We start from the raw sequence: 21,459 nt of genomic DNA on the forward strand, positions 1-21,459 counted from the left end.
AATCATACTCTCACCACAGTATACAGTAGCTAGCTAGCTAGCATGCAAATGATGGCTAATTTTAGCTAGAATAAACAGACACGCATAGGCCTACACATTAGCCTCATTTGCCATCATTGTATGTTTGCTCTTACGTTACTGAAGGATGTAATGGCAAATTAATATACTGAGTCTAAAAAAAAACAATGTTAGTAGTGCTAGAATTGTTGAAGTAAAGAAAATAGTAAAAGGCTGCAAATGTGTTGTTGAAAGTCCTTTAGGGGAGGGCAAAGCTTTTTCTTCAGGCTCCCAGGAGCTTCTTCACCATGTAGCCCGGCATGTTGTAGATGAAGAGCCCTAGCATGGCCAGGACCAGCAGTGCCAGCACGATCTTAATGACCAGCCACTTGTAGCGGGTGCAGATGAGGTAACGGATCGCTTTGAGGGGGCTGATGAACCACAGGAATGTGGTGTCAGGGCGACTGTGATCGTACATGGGAAGGGAGGGAGAGAGGGGGGATCGCAGAGACAGATAAGTGAAGTGGGAGTTAGTGGTTAGCGCTCATTTTAGCGATCAGGTAAACTGCTTTTTATTCGTTTTGTTAGAATTTAATTTGATGTGTCCTATGTTTTAGTAGAGGAGACAGTTTAAACACTGAAAGGACCAGAGAAGTGTAAGTAAAAATAGTTACGGGGATGTCAGTTGAATTTTTATCAAATTACTTTGTGCTTTCAGAAACCCTCTGGTTTCCAAACTGAAGCTCAAAGTATGCCTAAGGAGTACATGGGATGTCTCCTGGCAATCTGTGAGGCATGTAGTGGCATGCATGTCATAATTTAAACCACTGCATGTAATCATCACATAGTGGAGCTTCAAACCTTAACATTAATAAGGTGTCTGCATCACTTAGTGTAGGGCATAATGGAAGGGATATTCAGATATTAGATCAAAACCATATCATAAATTTCCACAGAACTGGGGATCCAAAACAACAAACAAATGAGTAACTGTTCAAAAATCAAGGATGTTTGTAGTGCCCATGCAATATGTGGGTGGCGAGGGGAGGAGTTAGGTGCAGATTAGTGGAAGAGGCTGGGGAAGGGGTGTGGTCTCATATGGGGGAAGTGCCTTTTCTTCAGGCCCCCAACATCTTCTTCACCATGTAGCCCGGCATGCTGTAGAGGAAGAGGCCTAACATGGCCAGAACCAGCAGTGCCAGCACGATCTTAATGATCAGCCACTTGTAGCGGGCGCAGATGAGGTAACGGATCGCTTTGAGGGGGCTGAGGAACCACAGGAACGTGGTGTCAGGCCGACTGTGATCGTACATGGGAAGGGAGGGAGAGAGGGGGTGGTGGAGCAAAGACATATAATTAAGCAGAGGTTAATGATTAGCACCGATCTGTAGGAATGTTTAATCCAGAGGTCCCCTACCTTGGTGCTAGAAAGCCTAAGAGTCTGCTAGTTTTTGTTGTTACTAAGCACTTCAATTAAAGGAGAGCAGACAGCCTTATGTAATTTAAAACTTTATTCTGATGGGGACACTGGCTGAAAAAATGATAGAAATGGTGCAAAAAGTGCCATGGCTTGGAGTCAAACCACAGAGCGCATGAAGATTATTTTTTACACAAATTGGCAGCTGGCCCCACATGGATTGGGCCACAAAGTCTCAAAGTCTTTACCTAGTTTCTAGAGTGTGAATTAGTCAATTTTAAGGAAAGAACAAATACCAACAAACCCTGTGGCTTTCAAAGACCAGGATTGAGTCCCACTGGATTAAACACTGAATATTCCCCACTGCTACATTTCCTATGCCACTACACTTTTCAAGTCTCAGAAACGGGAGATACCAGCTTGCATTCAATCAATATTTGTTGTTTACAAATACACACAACCCCCAGTCTTTTTACAAAGGCAGATTTGCGCTTATATGGGATGTGTACACTGGTGGAACAATGTGATGGAACTCCGAATAAAACTCCAGATTGTAAGCTTGCGTATTCTTTGGTTTTTTGTGTACTTTTTTCAACCCAAGAGGTGAAATAAAGGAGGACATTGTGAATGGTTCACTTACTTTGGTTTCTCCAAGGGTTCTGGCTCGCTGCGTCCAAGTCCGACGGGATTCTTCTCCGCCTCTTCAGCTGTCATGAGGTGCAGCTCGGCCTCCACCTTGCCCTGTGAGAACAGCCAGGACATTGGTATGAAGAAATAGGGGTGTCATAGAATAAAGGCTCAGAACCTGTTAGGACGGAATTATTTAATGCAAATGGAGTAGACTGTTTGGTTACATCTGACCATTAACTTTGAACTGCACTTATTTCACAGATAAAGTCATGCAGTTTTGCTTCAGAGAAGTCTTTTGATTGCTTGCACAGTGTCCATGTTATGCTCTTAGAAGGGTTCCAAAAGGCACCTCTGTGTCTCCATAGAGGAACCATATCTAGTGTAAGGATTCTTAAAATAGTTAAATCTGCAAGCTATCACTATTTTCACACCTACCATAGAGGATTCTATGAAGAACTAAAAATGGTTCCCCTGTGGTAAAATAAATAAGATCTACTTTATTAAACCCTGTGGTGTAATTTGTCCTCTGCACATAACGCATCCTCTCAACTTAGGAACAGTGGGCAGCCACAGTGCAGCACCTAGGGCCCAACTCCAGTTCTTAGCCCAGTGCCTTGTTCAAGGGCAATGGTAGGAATATACCAAAAGTAACATGCATATCTTTTGGAGACAAGCTAAAGGATCCTTTTATCCTGAGAATGTATGAGATCCCCCTCTATAGCCGCGTTTCCACCGCAGGAACTTTACCCCGGAACTAGGAACCTTTTGAGGAACTCAGTGCGTTTCGACCGCAGGAACTAGGGTCTAAACTTAGTTCCGGGGGCTTTATTTTACCCCCAAAAAAGTTCCTGCTTGGGGGGTAGTACTTTTCAAAAGTACAGGAACCTTTTGGGTGGAGCTTGCAGCGCTGAACATTTCTGATTGGTCGAGTACTCGCAGCATTTTTTGTTTTGTTTATTTCAACCGCCATTTTTTAAAAACCTGCAGCCGCAAACCAGTTTGTTTTCATAATAACTTGAAATCAAACTTGTATGTTATGCAGCGCAGTAGCCTACTTTTGGTTATAGCCTGCCAACGTCTTGGAATTATAACATGTGCTCTTCTGTTCTTTTCTTGCTTTAGTATTCGTTTTATAAAATGCTAAGCATTCGTGCTGGGACAGCATATTACGTACCAAAACATTCAAATGGTTTAATTCGGTTGCTGAATATTTTCTTCCAGATTTTCTTTGTTAGCCCGTTGTAATTGACTCAAAACGTTTGATACAGTTATGTGAGGTATGCGGTAGTTATGCGTAATTTACATTGGTGATACAGTAAAAGCAAACTGGAAATCACCTTCCGCACTTTTTGTCAGGGTAAAATAACAGGTTAATTCTAGTAATCGTCCCTTTTGCTTTTTCATACTGCCGTAATTTTACTCTGCCATTCTTCAATTCCACAAAAAGACCAGGAAGACTATGGACTAATTTATGGTGCATGGTTCGCATCTGGAGGGCACACTTCGCTGCTCGGCTAGCAGTAACTTTGAAGGAAAGCAATCGGTGGCTGTACTGCTAATTTAAATTTTCACGCAAGTCCGAGTTTTTGTTCTATTCTTGTCATTTTGCGATTAGCCTATATGGAATTGACGATGAGAAAGTAATCAATTCAACAGCAAATTGTTTACAACGTGTGCATGTTTTCTGCTGTTGTCGCCAGTTATTTGTGGAATGTGAATGCATTCTGTCGCCTCGGATGTCAAGACATGAAAGTGAATGTTCGCATAAAAACATAATGAATGTGTTTGAGAGGATATATAAAACAGTTACAATCTGACTGTTGGCCTGTTATATCTTATTTGTTGCATAACAACGGTCCAAGTTCAACTACCAACGACAGTTTTGCTTGACAACGGTAAAATATGCCCAAACGGCTGCGGAAGAATATTTCAATTTCAGGTGATTAAATCGAAAAAATCAATAAATACAAAAGTAACCATATATAGTCATTGTTGGTAACCCGTTGTATATAAGTGGAATAAACCCCTCCGGGCTGTCCCGGTTATTAGAAAATAATGTAGGCTACTTCGGTGGTAGTAAGGGGTTACAGAAGAAATCATAGGACAGATGGACTGACGACAACGTCGCTTTTTCATACGTCAGTGGGCTAATTTGCCTAATCTCCGCGGTGGAAACGCAGACAACAATGGGCTGAAGGAACCTTTTAGTTCCTTGAAAAGTAGTTCCTGGGTGATCCTTTCCCTCCACATCTTCCTTAGTGAGGGTCTGCATGCTGCAATCTCAATGAGGGCTGGATCTCAAGCCTTGACCCTCTGTCTTGAGGTCACATATCAGACATACAGTATATAAGGCAGCTGTATCATAGCAGGTCGCATATACCGAAAACCTACTGAAATAACACGATCGTCGCATGAACCTGTGTGCCAAAAAGCTGGGACAACATTCATTCATCAGGATATGAACCAGAGTTACAGGCTGCGCTTCCTCCAATTGCACTCCGTTAGAGCTTGGTTGCGGTGGAAATTGGGAATGTTCAGCCCCAAGTTGGGCAAATGAAATGAAAAAATACATTGCAAAGTTTAAAAAAAATTTTTTTTTAAAGACTGCTACTGCTAATACTGTGAAGAGGAGGCAATTCTACAATTAGCGGAATGTATCATTATCGGGGCTAACACAATGTTTATTTTACAGTCACACATTAACAGTAGTAAGAAAGTCAGAGGCAACAATGTACCATAACAGGAACCCAAATGTTACTTTGGGGAATAGCAAAGTATGTGGTTGTTATGTCAGGTGACTAAGAGTGGGTTGGGTGATCTCCCTTTTGAATGATAATCAACCAAGTAGCAGACCCAACCCAGACATATTGAATTGAATAAAATCTCTGGGTTATTATATATTTGACAATTTTTATAGACAGGAACAAAAGGTCTAGAGTTAAAATATGAACTTTGAATTGACACTATAGGTAACAGGATGAACGTGCACAAGTTTATATTTGTTTAAATTTCCTACTATGAGACACACAGTGCAGTAAACCACCGTGGGTGAAATTAGCGATGGAAGTAGTAAATAGTAAATAGCCTCCCAAAAATGGGGAACACCACTTTTTTTTATCTGCAAGCCACTTAATTAAACCAATTATAATGTTTTGTCATGTCATTTGGTTCCAGCAAAACACTCACTACAGGGTTCATGAACCTTTAACTAGCTGCAATACTCTCCCCTCATAAACTAACATGGATTTCACTTAATAAACACTATTGTGGTGTGATGTATCATTTGCATTTGCATAACAGTGCACCCTGCTGGCAACAGTATGAAATGTAAACAAAAAAGTCAGCTCATGAATTACCGTGAGCTCAAACTCATCATTTTCATCCCTGGCAACGAATGGCCACCAGCCTTTGATCCTTTTCTGCTTGAAGATGGACACCATTGGCATCTCCTGCTCATTCACAACCATGTCAATGGAACACTGCTTAGCTGTCTTTGCTCCACGGGGGAACCGGTTCAGGTCCAGCTCAATCGCACCTGCACACAGGAAACCACAATCTCAAACCCACCGTGTGGACAGAGGGAATCTGGGTAGGACAGCTGCTCCTTTCACTGAAAACAACCAGTAACATCTAGGCTAAAGCAAGGGTGGTTGACCCTGGTCCTGGAGTGCTGCAGGTTGTACTGGTGTCAGTGTTCATTTGTAACACTTAATTGATCAATTAAATAATTTCACAGATATTTAATCTCACCTGTTTTCTTGGGTGAAAACAAAAACCAGGTAAACCTGGAATTCTAAGGTTGGCCCCAAGAGCCCTTGCAGACTTAGTGTGGGATGAAGAAAACTGCACTGTGCTACAGCAGACTTCCGCTAATAGTCCACTGATGACACAACACACTCACACAACAGCAATAATGCTGCCTACAGTGTTTACCAATATGAAAAAAAAGTACTGTGGAACAGCCTAATGCTCTAGCTGGATCAAAGCCAGCCATGTTGACAAGATCTCTGACAGAACATAAACACAGCAGGGCTGTGGTACCCAGGAAGTCATCAGCCGAGAAGTGGTCGGCATCCCACACTTGCAGGTTGAGGCGGGCGGGGATCTTGTACTCGGTCTCGTCCCAGGCAAACATGGACTCCTTCTTGGAAATAACGATCTTCTCCTCAGCCATTAGGTAGTCGAACGGGTAGACAAAGCGCCAGTTGAAGTTGCCCTCGCCCGTCAGTGAGTGGTAGTGAACATCTGTATCCTGCTTGTCCTCCTGTTGTCCCTTCAGCCAGCTGGGAAAAGTGGTCAGAATAACAAAACTAGACACTCACCTCATGACTGGAGGACATTTTGTTTAGTTAAAGATCCTCATGCATCTGTCACCATCTACAGTGGTTTCAAAAACTGTTTTTTCTTAGTGCCCGCTGAGATAACCACCCTATGGCTGAGGAGCCCCAACTCAAATATGTAATAATAAAATAATGTAATAATGTCATGGAACTATACAAATTGTAGCTATTTATTACACTAGACTGTAAATATATGTAAATATATGATTGTGGAAACGCGTGAGTATGCAGTTAATGGGGCCGACCGATTGGTCGGCTGTGATTTTTGAGTTCCCTGACAGAACATGCTTTGCACATTCTGTGCGCGCCATAATCATCTAATATCAGTCAGATGTATGAGATTTATCAAACAACTATAAACAGGTCCAATAAAAAAACAAGTATAAAATTGGGTCTAAATTCAAGTCAAATTACTAAAGTAATTTATTACCAAGGAAACATACCCAGATTCTGTGCTATGTTGTATGAGTCATTGGACACCATATGTCTCACTGGGATGCCATTTCTCAAAACCATTCTCAAAGGTTTCTATTCACATATATTGACAAAACTAACATTCTACTTTAAAAGCAGGCAACCATGACTGCCCTAATGCATAATGTGTCCATTGTATTTGGATAACTACTGCAACTGCATACCTGCTCCTGTTGGTCTTTGTTACTGCATGTACTGTATAAGTGCACTGGGTGTTGTGAAAGAACGAATAACCCAGAGACACTTCTCACACCAAACACATATGTGTCATATTCACCCCCGCACAAAAATGTCACTGGACTTTTCCCCGGTGAAGATGTCGTCATCTTCCAGAATGACTTCATCTGTATTCCAGACAATCACCCTCAGCTCAAATCTGCAAAATGACAACAGGCATTAGGGTCAAGAAGGCTCAGAGAACTCAAAAAGCAAGCACTGCTTTTTGTTGCATATTCCAACCAATGGACTGGATGGATACAGGTTGGATCTAGTTGTGAATCAGTTCAGTGCATGATTAGTGTACAATTGTGAAATAATATGATTCAGTCTATTTAAAATTACACCTGTAACTGGTGCTTTGGCCTTAAAGTTAATCTAATACCATTAAGAAACATTGAATGTAAACAAAATTGAACATGTTAGCATGTCTTTATGTAAATCATAAATTAATTAACAAGCAAAAATCATTTAGCTTAAACAGCTGAAACAATATGTAGATGATCGCAGCTACACATTATGCACTTGCTTGAAAATAATAATTTTGTAATAAAAGGTATTTTGGTAATATTCTGAACATCCAGGTCTCCATTTGGTTCTTAAAGTTTGCTCTTGATTTGTGTTTAGTAATTTTAGGCCTTGAAGCCAAAATATCTGTTAAAATATTCTCAGAATCAGCCAACTTTCTTCACTGCAAAATGACTCTTACTTCTTGGGTTTCCTAGGGGAGATATCAACGGAAGGTCCAGGAGCTGGCATATCCTTTGGGAACATATCCACCCACATCTCAATTCTTCCCTGTAGAACAAAAATATGAGTATATGAGGATTTAAGGCACATCAATCAATTCATGTTCCAACAGCTGACCAGACATGTAGCTCTTCAGTGCAGTTCTTCAAACAGAATTCACTGTCACCCTAACCCTAACCCTAACCCTAACACTGACTGACTGAATCCAGCTGAATTCAATTAAACTCCCAGACTGAGAAGACAGTGTCACTGCGGATCAATATTTATGGTTAGGGCTATTATTGACTTGTATGTGCAAATAAAATGGTATGAGTACATGCATCTGTGTGTTTTATCTTGTGCTGGCCACAGAGCCATTATTCAGCTGTACAGCTGAATGTTCCCACAGTGACTATCAAGACATTGACTCAACTGATTGCCAAAAACAGAAGTGGCTCTCCTTGTAGTGGAGCCTTCAAAATGCTTGAGTTGCAGTATGTTAGTCTATCTTTCTGGTGAGATGGTAAACCAAAGTTTGACTCACTGTGGTCTTTGTGATCTCACAAAATTTGCAAAGTGTCCTGGCAATATTCCCAGTGTGGTTCTCAGAACCTGCCAATGAATCATCTTCCAGTTTAACTGGATCAGTAATTAATTCTCTCTCCAAGTCTGCTGGAGTGTGATGAGTGATCTAGTACATTCTACCTGCTTGATGCCATACTCTCCAGAGTTGAAAGGGGTTCACTGTACATGCTTCACTGTACAGGTCTGAGTTGTTGACTTCATCAGGGGCGAGGTCTCCCCGCTAGTTGCCTGTTTTTTTAGGGTGGATGGAAATCTACCTGCTCAATACCTGGTTTGTCAGGGTTGAGGAAGGATCTAAGGTGCATGCTTGAGGCTAGGTTTGTGAGGGTTGAGGAGAGGCAGGGTCTACCAACTTGATGCCTGGTTTTCAGGCTTGAGGAGGAGTCTAATGTGCTTGCTCGAACACAGGTTTTTCAGGGCATAAAAGGGAAGGAGCCTACCTGCTCAATGCCTGGCTTGTCAGGGTTCAGGAGGGGGCGGGTTTCCACGTGCTCGGGTATAAGCTTGCAGCCCACCCGTGGCATGTCGTCCCAGTGCTTCAGTGCAGCCAGGGCCAGGTGCTCCTCCGTCTGCTTCTTCAGACCTGCAGGACACAACACTCATGGACTGGTTATTGGGGCTCACATCCCTGGGAAAACCTCCCTGTGCCCAGCAGCATACCTTTCTAAACTCACTTAGGCCCCTATGATCCTACACCTACTCCAAACACAAGCATTCACCAGGCACTGTTCATGACACAGTTTTTCCATGAGCCAAACACATTCCACTAAGCCAGTTAGCATGAAATGTTTCAACAATGTGGGGCTGCATTCTCATTTTGTTGTGAAATACTTGTATAATAAAAAAGGCTGGCTTAACGATCTGAGAAAAAATTTTTTCCAAAGAAGTTATGTCAGTCACAGTAACATATCCAGGTATGAGGCATAACAAACTTACTGGTAATGTCCCCTGGTGGTTTGTCATTTAGTCATGAAAAATATGGAGTATACGCTTCAAAAATAATACATTAAACACATAAACACATTTTAAGATTGTACCAAAAGAATGTATCCACCTGGCAGATCTGTTCAACATTCCAAACAGTCCTGCTGCTAAAATAAACTTGAATCACCATCCACCGTTTAAATTCTTTTCATTTAATAACAAAACTGAATATCATTCAGCCCATTCCTGCAATGCTTATTTTGATTTAGAGATAGCATTCCAGGGACATCTAGCAAACTGTAAAATGTACAGTATGCGCTGAGAATGTTTACATGAACTTTCCTAAAGTGCTGAGAATGTTCTACCATTAACTTTTAGCTGGGCTACCACTTGGAGGAAACGGCCATGTGATCACTGCAATTTTTTTGTTCAGTATGTCTGTTGGTCTGTGAACAGGACAGCTAAAAATGTAACAGACAGATCTGAATCAATATTGGCAGAATGGCTGCAGAGTCACTGATGTGCTAGGCATGCTACAGTGGAAATTGCAGCTGAAATTCATGTACTCCTCCAATCCACTTACTGTAAATCCGTAAATTATGTGACAATACATAACTTACAGATTTTTTGCATTTACAATTTACAATGCAGTTCAGATTTTTTTCTCAAGATGCAAACAGTAAAATCTGCATGAAATAATGCTGCATCTAAATTCCAATACAAACCTGAGCAAAGACTCTGAGATCGTATTTTTTAAAAATCTATTTTTTTGAAGCCATCATCATTAGGTCATAAGTAAGACAAAATGATTCAAGCCGATGTCTCTGATTGGATATGGGTAAGCCTGCCTGTAAAAGTGAGGCTGACAAAAAGAACGGAAATTCTAAAATATTCATATTAAGGTTTTAGCCCTGCCGCATAAACACAACCTCTATTCCACACTAGATGCCTCAGAGTACATATCTGCCTCAGTGTTATTAATGACTCAGTAACTCAGGAGCCTTGAGACTTAAAAAAAAAAAAAAATTATGAGTGACAGAGATGCTTAATCTTCTCAGTGCCACTCTAGTTTAATTGATATAGTTGAAATGGAAATGCAAATGCATTTATGTGTGAATCAAAACTGTATGAATAATGAATGTGTGCATCAGTTATGATTATTATGGATGAAGCATAACCAGTGTTCCTGTTTGCATAACCCTGCCAAGATGTTTAAGAAAAAAAAGGGCCAGTCACTTAATCCATTTGTGCAGGTCAGACCTATGAAATACTGAAATACAGCAAAACTTCAGAGAAGCAAACAAATCAGGAAAGTGGGTTGCTAGAAATGTTTGGAACTTCGAAAGTGAAATCAAATTTTAATTGTAATTTATTTGTTAATGATCAGAATGGTTGCATTGCTCTAACTTGGACTGTAAACTGTAAGTTCATTAGAAAGCTAGGGGCGGCTACTGGATCTCATACAAGACATGGTATCAGTGAGGAAACGTTGAAAAGGGCACAGAGGTCAGCAGACTCGCTGGCAGGTTCTGACTACCCAGCTCAACTTGAAATACTGGTAATTAATAAACTCATCCATCAAAACACATTAAAACATGCTGATTTATCAATGGAAAGCTTGCCTCTTTCCCCTTTAATTTTCACTATTTACATCAGTTATAGTAACAAAGTGAATCTATGCATCATAATAAGAAGCCTGAAAAGGTAATTGCATAATTCCATATGCTCGTTTCAAGTTCATGCCCTGTTTGACTGACCAGTCTGTAATTCCGAGGTTTGTATGTCTGACGTTCTACTACAGTTACCATTAAGGGAAACAGACAAATATAATAATCAGTTCGCCCTAAGGCTTTGCTCCATCAGTGTAAGAACAATGAAAATGGATTGCCTTCCCACCATTCTCGTCTTCAATCTCAGTGGGTCCCAGGTAGACGCGGTTCGCCACCTTCACCCGTCCACCAGGGCCGTAGTGCGGTCCGTCGATCTTCGCGTCTTTGCACAGCTTGCCCAGGATCTGAGTGGGCTTCATGGGGTCTCTCCACACATTATAGCCATGTCTGAAGGGACAGAAAAGTGCACTCCAATCAAAACATTCAGTATAGAAACACCCAGATTCCGTGTGTGACCAAACCCGAAATATGACCAAACCAGAGTTTCAACAATGCATTGCTCTCATCAGTTGAGGAAACAGAATGATTTTCCAAATCTTTTTCCAAATAACAAAACAACAAACATAGCATAAGGTATGGTGAATTATTACACTATTTTGCTGGGTTTCTTCACCCTACCTAAAAAGCTCAAATGCTAGACGTTCCTCTTCAGCCACAAGTTCACACAAAAACTATTCAGCTTTTTATCATTTTTATATTGCAAGCAAGGGGGAAAGAAAGAAATGTTCTGGAGCAAAAACAAATAGATGAAGAAAGATTTGGGCACCAAGAGTGATGAGAAACAGGATCAGTACAAAGATCAGTACATTTAATTCTAATAAAAGTGTTACTTTAGTTAAGCTCTAGCGCTTGCTTGCATAGTTTTGTTTAGGTAACACACCAACCAAGGACTTAACATGAAGAATGGTATGGTCCTAAACACAATGTATGAAGTGAAACACCCTCGATAGGCCAGTTAGAGACAAGCAGTAATGTTGCTATAGAAACTTGAGAGAAGGTGAGAGGCTATGGGGCTTGATGACCCCATAGTGGGTGGAGCAACCATTCATACTTTTTTTGCTTTCAAGCATTCAAAAATAATTTTCTCTGAAAAGTAAAACAGTATGATTGATCCAAACCAGCCTCTACTAACACTGAATAGCTCTGCCCATTTTAAGGGTCATAAAGCTTCACTGGGATCCAACAATTGTTTGCTGGGATGAAGCCTTGCTGCCCTATCTCTGAGAGTTCCTTACATGGCGTAGTTTGATGAGATGCCACAGGTAGCCCTGTGCTTGCTGTACAAGCGGTTTTCCAAGTCGATTTTAGTCTCCCCGATGAGGTCATCTGTCCCCACTAAATCCCAGTCATAGATCGACACGGTTAGCAGGGACTCCATGGGGAATGTGGCTTCAACATCAAAAGACCTGAGGGGGAAATATTCAGTGATTAGTGATAATTGCACATTTGTGAGATTATAAAAAGACATTATTTTTAAATGGCTGGCAAAACTGAGTGGTAAAGAAAATGTTGTTTCACACCTTCTATTATAAGGTACAGCAGACGTGGACCGGAAAGACACTATATGCATGCGATAAAGCGGTCACTTCCAATTTTTTTCTTTTTACAGAATAAATTAAATAAACTAAATCATTTTGAATACTCCATTTAAAATCTGCTGTGGCATATTATAAAACGATATGTATCAAACAATTACAGAAACACAGGAGGGATCGCTTGTTCCAGCCAAACCAAATTTGAATGAGATTTCTGGAAAGTTGAACATTATCAACTTGGGATAATAAAGTCTCCAACACAGATTTTGTGCCTCAACTCACTTTCCGAAGATAGGGTTCAGCTGTTTGGAGATGTAGTTTTCTTTATCTTTGATTTCTGACTTTCCCAGTTTAATAGCAATGTAAGGATCAGCCTTTCCATTGATGTCTGCAGGGTGCAGATCAGTAGCCTGCAAATTCATGAAAAACGTGATGACATGAGCTCATTTCCACTTGTTGGGGATCCTCAAGGGCTTGGGGAGGGGGTTTAAAAAATGGCTATATTACTAATATTTAGAGGTGGATTGCAATGTGTTACATGTAGGCTAATCCATTGTATATCCTACAGCAGATATTGTAAGGATCTGTATTTTTCATCATATTTTCTGAAGATACAGTGCATTCCAGAAGTATTTGGACAGTGACCCAATTTTTGTAGATTTCGCTCTGTATCCAGGACATTTGATTTGAAATGAAACAACAAAATGTCTCTCAACATGGTCCCCATGTTGGGAGACAACAGTAAGAGTCAACTCTAGACCTTTTGTTAGCTTTCTTGTATGTGAACTAATGATGCAAATAGACACAGCTAGTCAAGAAACAGCTGAGCAGCCAGTTGCCCAGCCAGTTTCTTTTGGTCCCCCATACTGGGGGAGCTATAAGTGTTGTAATTCCTACTTTGTTTTATTTGAAATCCAATGTGCCCAAAAAAATGTGTCACTGTCCGCATACTGTACATACAGACTGTAGTGCATTTTTAAATTTCAATTTCAATTTAAAATTAATTTAAAATTAAAATTTCAAAAGTACATTTTCAATGAAAAATGTTACACTTTCATTTTATATCTCCTTATGTATCTTCTCTCTGGTCTATAGATAAATATATTAAAAAATAAATGTTTCCAAAATGTAAAAAAAAAATTAATAAATACCACAAAAAAATGATGACTCACAAATCTTCCCTGTGTTTTATATGCACTGTTGGTGCACTGTAAAAACTCTGTATCTCCAAAAAAAAAAGAATTTTCATAAATGGCTACTTAATTCAGCAATAAGGCTTATTGTTTCGATTTTCCATGTACAAATGGAACATTATGGTTCAGTCACATGGGATTTTGTACCAAAATTAGTTTTTGCTGTATAAAACAGTTATAGCAAACAGAGCTCAAGGAGAAAAAACGAAATCATAAAAAATTAACAATGGTTTTTGCTTGATAAGGATGACATATACAGTATACATATATTTTGGTTAGTAACATGTATCAATGGGAAAGCAAGAGTTCTGGAAACCCCAAAATGGAGGTCACAATGATATGTTCACCGTGCTTGCCAATGAGCACCTAGGTCTTTTGATTGGTTGACAAAAGTCTTCAATTGATAGCCTTTTGAAGCTCCGCCCATTATAGGCTTAATGCTCCCATCCGTAACAGCAAGCAATATCCCCACCAGACAATTGAACAGAACCAGGCTACTAAATTTACATACCCTGACGACATAGACACGGACGAGGATGTTGATAGGATCATTGTGTGGAATACTCTGGAACATTCCCATGCTAGGGTCATAGCCTGGCTCTCTGGTGATGTCTTCAGCAAGTGGTAATTTGTACATACATAATGAGCCCTACAACAGACAGAAGGTTACCACCAGGGTGAATTCATGTACATTTATTATGAAGGCATTAACTTTGCATCTTTGTAATGTACTTGTTCTGCTGCATTAATCCAGAGATAGTTGTATTATATTTGGCACTGTGGATTTACCAGCAGGTGTTAACCTCGATAGGTTTAAATTTTAACAGATAAAAACAAAGACTAATGTGCTTCTTTATCACTGATGTACAGTAGTTGTGAGCACTCTTGCATAATAACCCTAGCTGTAAAAGTCCCAAAATTGGCAAAAAGACCCTCTCTCTTCTGTTACTTTGAATCTGCCGATGAGTCTGTCCTCGTCCGCCACATTTTGGTCGTCATCATCTCCGCTCTTTCCTCTGTACAGGTTGAAGGTGTGGAGCCAGTCCTCAAAGTTCTCAAACTCATTCTCCAGCTCTTTGTTGTACACCTATCATGTAAATTGTGTAAAGAAATTTCCACCTTAACTGCTGCACTGTCCCTATACACTAAATTAAAATTTCTCAAAATAATATATTGGTAAGAATAATAGAGATTTATTCATTATTAAATTTGTTTTATAATAATACAGTGGCATATGGGAAAGGGTCACGTTCAATGCAAGTTTTACATCGTCGTTACAATATAACAAATGTGGGAAGAAAAAAAAGTAATCTTCAACCAAAAGTGTGTAAATTGTAACAAAACATTCATAAGCGACAAACTTTCATCTGCTTTTACTGTCATATATACAGTAAGGTAATCTCAAAAAAGAGAAATAAACAGATGTGAATGTATCGGTTCCATGCATGAGCCAGAGGGGACTAATCACCTGTAACTCGTGGATTTTCTGCTTCTTTCGCTCCGGCCCCTCCGCGGGCTGCCCCTTGGTCTTGGCCCCTTTAGCCTTTAGCTTTCCTTTCTCCTTCCCCTTGGAGCCTTTTATAGGAGAGTCATCAGGTTTGATCTCTGAATATGGGGGAGGTGGTGGGGAGAGAGATGGAGGGGAGGAGGGGGATGGGGATTGATTGTGTGGGGGGGCGGGTAGGGTAGAGGCACGGGGAGGGGTGAGGGACAGGGGATGGAGAGGTGGCGGGACGAAGGGTGGAGGGGGGTTTGGGGGTGGGGATGAAAGGGGGAGATGGGAAGCGCACAGCGCCCGAGACATGAATTTTCCATGAAAGTTGTTCCTCCAATTCTGGCTAATGCAAAAGAAACCAGTCTCAGTCATTCTGATCAGTCAGACTATCTGCCAAATCTGCCTGCAATATTTCTCTTATTAGCCTTTTACCTGTTCATTTTCCGATTTAAAAGTCACTACTAATCATTTTAATAGGCCCTTTTAGTACACTGTGTAAAATGTTTGTATATCATTTACATTATTTATAGTCAGCATTATTTTACAGCCATTTGGGAATGATTTTATGAAAGTGTTCTGACTGCAATTGGTTAGGTAGGATCAGGTTAGATTAGGGCTTTCTGCATGAATGAGAAATGAAATTGAATTAAGTAAAAAAAAGATAGATTAGGGAACAAACTGGATTTAAGATTAATTAAATTTAAAAGATAGATTAGGGAACAAACTGGATTAATTTAGTCACTGAATCACTAAATGTGATTTTGGGCCAACTTTCATGGCAGCACAAGCATATGCTGTGCATGATGGGAGAGGGGGAGTCTCAAAGCACTGAGTGAGCACAAACATTCATGTCTTGAAAAATGCATGACTTATGGATGAAGGGATAGAGGAATGGAAGACTGGAGGGGGATGCTGGGTTCCTGTTCACGCAGGTATGGGGGTATCACAAAAGCATTGCACGCAGTTCATTGGTTGCTACGCCACACCACTGAGAGATGAGCAATCCTTCAGTTGGGTTGACGCAGGCAGCGAATGTGATGATTTTATATACTGGGAGCAGCTCATGAACCCAGATAATAAAAAATCCAGCAGATGTACCAAAGAGCCATCAGCAAAGAGGTATCTGTATATTCTAAAAAGGGTTGAAGATGAAAAAGAAATAGCTATGTGGCACAATTCCTGTCAACTCACAAGATAGCTAAATAATATAGAGATTCTTGAGACTACCGAACAATTCAAGATCGTACTAGAACCATAATCTTCAAGGATGCAACATGCAGGGCCATGTATTTTTTCCATGTTTCCTGCTTCCACAGGCTGTGAATGTACTACAATTTAGAGAGCTTTTGAGCCACAAGACCCACATGATGCCAGTGAACTTCCTGTGATGCACACTGATAGTGAAATAATATCTGTGGAGTTACCTCCACCTTCAGCTGCGATGTCCATGTCTTCTTTGTCCTCGGCATCTGCTAGAAGAGCTTCCTGGGCCCTGAGATGCTGGGAGACATAGACATGATTCATTTCTTTTTATTTTAATGCTAACTCATTGTCATTTCTTTTACAAATTAATGTACAACTCAAGACTATAACAATTATGTTGTGATTTAAAAAAACATAAAGACCAGCTTGAAAGAATAGCATTAATCCCAGAATATTTTTTTCTTACTAGCAGTATATTCACAGCAATTACAGGAATGGTTTTTTGACATATTATCAGTTCACAACTTAAGGCTATGTTAGATTCAAATGTTGCTATTACTGAAATACAGAAGCTATCATACTGTACACTAAAATACATTTTTTAAATAAATAAATCTATTATTTTTTAAAATAAGATACAATCTTTAGATATGAGAATTTATGGTGAAGGAACCACAGTTAAACGCTACATTTGAACTTTACAGCATTGGCCACATGGTGGCTCAATTCAACTGAAACAATTAATTAGTGTATTTTAATTAGACCTCAGTTGTTACAAATGAAAGTCATACTCTTGGAATTCTAATGTATTCTATATTTATGAAAAACAACAGCTGAACGTTGAAAAAAGCAGGCTAAATGAAGTAGCCTACTTTATTCATATCATTAATTAATTTGGCATTACGGTACCTATCACAGTGTTCTCCCATATTAATTACTCAGCAGCATACATGTAGATGAACTTTTGAACATTATATTCTTTCTCTCTCTATAATATTTATCCGTAATTAATGTAGCTGCGTTTAAATTACACAGAACAGTTTGCAGTGACATGGTGCTAATTTTAACCACAGTGTGATTACATGGGTAACTTGCCAACTTTCTATACCAATACATTTATCTTAACAGACAAAATAGCTGATTTACCATTATTGAGCAATCTGTCAACAAAGTAAATCCCCATTCGCCGTTCTCTTCCTTATCCCACTGGAAACAAGACTGAGCTGGAGGTGCCCCAATAACACTTACCTCCATCATTGTTTCAATGGAAGCAAAGTACTTGGACCACCAGTCCAGCATGCTTTCATCCAGCTCCTCCTCCTCTACCTCCCCTTCTCCCTTCTTTCTCTTTTTCTTCTTCCCCTTTTCATCCTCATTCTGTGATAAAGGACAATATACAGTATATCATTGATGTTAATTCTCAAACCATAAAGGGTAGCCTCACTAGCATTAACTCTCACAAGCATCTCCACCATTTTAATGGTAAATGGTAAATGGACTGCATTTATAAGAATTGACCCCTGGATTGATGTTTCTTCAACAAGCAATTAAATGCAAGTCTCATATTTATTTCTTCAAAAACAGAGTTTGGGAAGTTTCAGTCACCATAGTGAAAACACTGCATTGAAAAAATACATCTGTATTGAAAAAATTCTAACTTGGATTTGTTTTGTACGGCTTTGGGGTGTATGTCAAAGTTAATGAAAAATAGTAAGTGTGGGGGGTGTTTTTCTGAAGAATTTTCCAATATCTATTGTCATACACATAAAATAGACCTTTGCAGTGCACACACCAATTATCGGCCATTTGATTTGACATCCTCAGAACTTACCATATCCAGCTTGACAACAGCATCTGAAGTCTAAAGGAGAAGATTTACAAGAAAAGATCAAATTTAATGTTAAATACAAAAAACAACACGTTCCTTAATCAGACAATGAATAGGTACTTGTAGAAAGGAACAAAATGCTGAAGAGTCTTACGGAGTCCAGCTTTACGACCGTCTCCACCTTCTTCACGTGGGGCTCTGGTTCCGTGTTGATGACTATTTCCTCTGTGGGAAGACAGAGTGAATGACACTTGTTTAAGCCATATGCATGACTGTTTGTCACTCCAGTTCAGTACAGTCTAAATTCATAGGACTGTACAGTATATTCTAGATGTGGGCTATATACATTATATATAATATATCAGTGTGTGTGAGTGTGTGTGTGTGTGTGTGTGTGTATGTATGTGTTTGTGTAAATTTTTTTCTTCATTAACAGGACAGGATTGGCGTGTTAACTCTGGTGATTTATCTTTATCATCAAATGTTTCTGGTTTTTTACTCTTAAGAGAATAACTTGCTGAACCTGAGTTGGCCCAGCTGTTGGCGCTCTTGTCGGCAGGCCTGTAGATGAACTTGCGAAGGGTGGTGACAGCGTGGGACCCAACCAGAGTGTACCGGCCAAAGGCCCTGCAGTCCACCACCCGGACGTTGAGGGGAGGGTGAAGGAGCTCATTTTCAGGGAGGTCCTTGGAGAAAATAAGCAGTGAAGCTTCAAAGGATCCTACTGTGTATGGGGTGTATGGGCCACCCGTAGACTTAATGCACGGCAGGGGGAAAATGTAACTTTTCAAATGACATTAAGACAAAAGATCTTGCATTTGGCCATACATTGTTATGTTCAATCATATATGATCAAAACACAAATATGGATCAGCACTGCAGGCAAAGCTAATACCAGATAAAGCTACTCTGTTATGTCATTAACTTTACAAGCACTTCCCTCAGGGAGAGAAAACGCTGCACATGTAGAATCAACAATAGTGGTGCACTCATTGTGATTAGGAGGTATGCTCTGATAACAAGCCTGGAATGTCATGAGGGATCCTGACATCATGGCACAATTTTAGCAGATACTCACCACCTCAAACCACTTGACCAGGGTGCTGAAATTAGGGTTTTTCTTATAGTTCTGGATGAGGGCGGACTGGACCCCTTTTCCGGCACATTCAATGTCGACACGGGGCCGATCCACTTGGGCCAGGTTGACCCGCTTCAGGTCCCTCAGACCCCAAAACAGCACCTGCATCACAGTGCTTCACTGTTAAAAATGTTCCAGGACAGTGGAAAGATCACTGCCTCAGCTTTTTGGCCAGGATTCAGTCAGCACTTGTCCTTAACGCAAATTTAACTCAAACTTCCAAATGAATGCAGATGTGATTTAACACGCACATCTTGGCAAGTCACTCTTGGTGAGTGCTGAACTTACCAAAGCTTTGGGGAAGAAAAAAATTGCACTTATTTGTAAGTCTAAATTTAAACATAGGATTTATTTAATATTTTAACGTGATAAATTTAGTAATCACTGAACTCAGTTCTTTATTTTTTAAGAGGAAAACTAAAATCTGCATAATTTTGTGTAAAAAAAATTTTAAATGTTAATTGACTGAATCCCGGGCTCAGTATTTCTCTTTTAAAATCCTGCAATGGAGTGGTGAATACCTGGCAACACAAGAACTTTCTCATCACCTTTAGCCATTTTCAGAACTCACAGTTCCCTATTCATTCAGTTCTTGTATGTTTGTTTATTTACTGCCATAAACTTTGCCCCGTTCATTACTCTAATACACTAATATGTACTTTGTTGTGTTCTATGTGTCCTGTGTTCTGATGTGTTTAATCCTGGGGCTTGTTACTGCAGTGGAACCCTCAGTCGCATCCAGGTATTTGATGTGTTCCATCTCAAGCACATCTGATGCAACTAATCAAGGGCTTGACTTGTTAAATCAGGTGTGCTTAACGTGGAACATCAAATATCTGGATCTGGCTGGGCATCCTTGAGGAGAGGTTTGGGAACCACTGCCTTTCTGTATTGTTTCTCATTCATTGTTGCCATGTTGTTTGGGGCATTTGCTGAATCCTACACTTAAAGGGGTCCTTTTTTTTTTACTACATTTGAGCAATTTTCTATAATTTCCTGGCCCTTCTTTAATGCCTTTAGATAATTTTTCTTTTATTCAGTCAAAAAAACTCATTATTATTTCTAATAAATAATTTTCTGGAACCTGTTCTGGCTCTTCACCCACACAAGCATCTTGCCTTTCTCATTTAAATATGTAATGACTAGTAGCTGCGATTGGTTCCCAGTTTTTACTGACCCCACCTAGGCACCCACAACCAGAAGACTTTCCAAAAGCAGCATGGCAACAGCACATTATTATGCCTTACATGTACGTGCTGTTGCAAACTTGACAACTGTGTCACTAGATTTAAGAACTTTACAGACCGCTTTAGCAACTTTAATTTAAAAAAGGCCAAGTGACTTATTGAGCAGACATCAGCTTTCTTGAAAAACAGTCGCCAACACTCCTTGGTGGGTATGCGCTTGCTATCACTCAACAGCTCACATAACACTGGCTGGTAAGTAAGTGCAGAAAGAAGCTACAGTCGGCCATCCACCAGCGAGATACACATTTTCACATGCAGCCAGAGTCAGATGAGGATGACCTGGGGGAATTAGGGGGTGTATCCAGATCCCTAAAGACATGTCCAAATTATAATTTGATTCATGTTCCACTTGATCTTTCATATTTTTTTCAAGGTAGCCAGTTAGTCAAAATCCAACGAACGTTTGCCATAATCACTAAGCTATTGCATTTGAGTAGCGGTGAGCACAGTGAGTAATCTGACTACTGACCACTAGGCTACTGATCACTCAAGTCTAGGCTAAGCTAATACAGTGCCCACTAAAAGCATGGTAACAGTAGAGTGAAATTCGTTATTTTTTCAATTATTCAACATTCTTGTAAGAATAATTTTCAAGAAAGCAGTTACTGGCTGCCTGCACATAGTGCCAGGTGGTTGCTATGCAACGTTAATAAACTCTCTTCTGTTGCGCCAAACTAGCTACTGTAGCTAGCAAGCTACCATTAGTGAGCTAACAAGAGTTTATGCCTTATTAATGTTTATTTGCATGTTCCCATTTATTGCGCAGCCACTGAAAAACTGCAACATCAGTGGGATCATGTTGCGTAGGTCTACTCATTTTGTTAGGTGGAGGAGGCAC

The 21,459-nt window shown here is 40.0% G+C and overlaps 1 protein-coding gene across 1 annotated transcript in view; it reads right to left on the reverse strand.

Moving 5' to 3' along the window:
- Window positions 1–963: 963 nt before the first annotated feature.
- LOC118223114 (otoferlin-like) overlaps window positions 964–21,459 on the reverse strand; it is a 37,491-nt gene continuing 16,995 nt past the window's right edge. Inside the window, exons 23-41 of the mRNA XM_035409271.1 lie at window positions 19,315–19,476; window positions 18,760–18,922; window positions 18,391–18,461; window positions 18,240–18,269; window positions 17,657–17,785; window positions 16,630–16,705; window positions 15,179–15,315; window positions 14,660–14,797; window positions 14,222–14,359; window positions 12,800–12,927; window positions 12,218–12,388; window positions 11,209–11,369; window positions 8,829–8,971; window positions 7,784–7,872; window positions 7,136–7,234; window positions 6,086–6,327; window positions 5,401–5,579; window positions 2,055–2,155; window positions 964–1,296 (exon numbers count right to left, since the gene is read on the reverse strand). Of these exons, the coding sequence (XP_035265162.1) occupies window positions 1,116–1,296; window positions 2,055–2,155; window positions 5,401–5,579; window positions 6,086–6,327; window positions 7,136–7,234; window positions 7,784–7,872; window positions 8,829–8,971; window positions 11,209–11,369; window positions 12,218–12,388; window positions 12,800–12,927; window positions 14,222–14,359; window positions 14,660–14,797; window positions 15,179–15,315; window positions 16,630–16,705; window positions 17,657–17,785; window positions 18,240–18,269; window positions 18,391–18,461; window positions 18,760–18,922; window positions 19,315–19,476 (2,538 nt within the window). The 3' untranslated portion in view covers window positions 964–1,115. The remainder of the gene's footprint in view (window positions 1,297–2,054; window positions 2,156–5,400; window positions 5,580–6,085; window positions 6,328–7,135; window positions 7,235–7,783; window positions 7,873–8,828; window positions 8,972–11,208; window positions 11,370–12,217; window positions 12,389–12,799; window positions 12,928–14,221; window positions 14,360–14,659; window positions 14,798–15,178; window positions 15,316–16,629; window positions 16,706–17,656; window positions 17,786–18,239; window positions 18,270–18,390; window positions 18,462–18,759; window positions 18,923–19,314; window positions 19,477–21,459) is intronic.

The sequence above is a fragment of the Anguilla anguilla genome, chromosome 1 (assembly GCF_013347855.1).
Source record: "Anguilla anguilla isolate fAngAng1 chromosome 1, fAngAng1.pri, whole genome shotgun sequence".
Taxonomy (NCBI): Eukaryota; Metazoa; Chordata; class Actinopteri; order Anguilliformes; family Anguillidae; genus Anguilla; species Anguilla anguilla.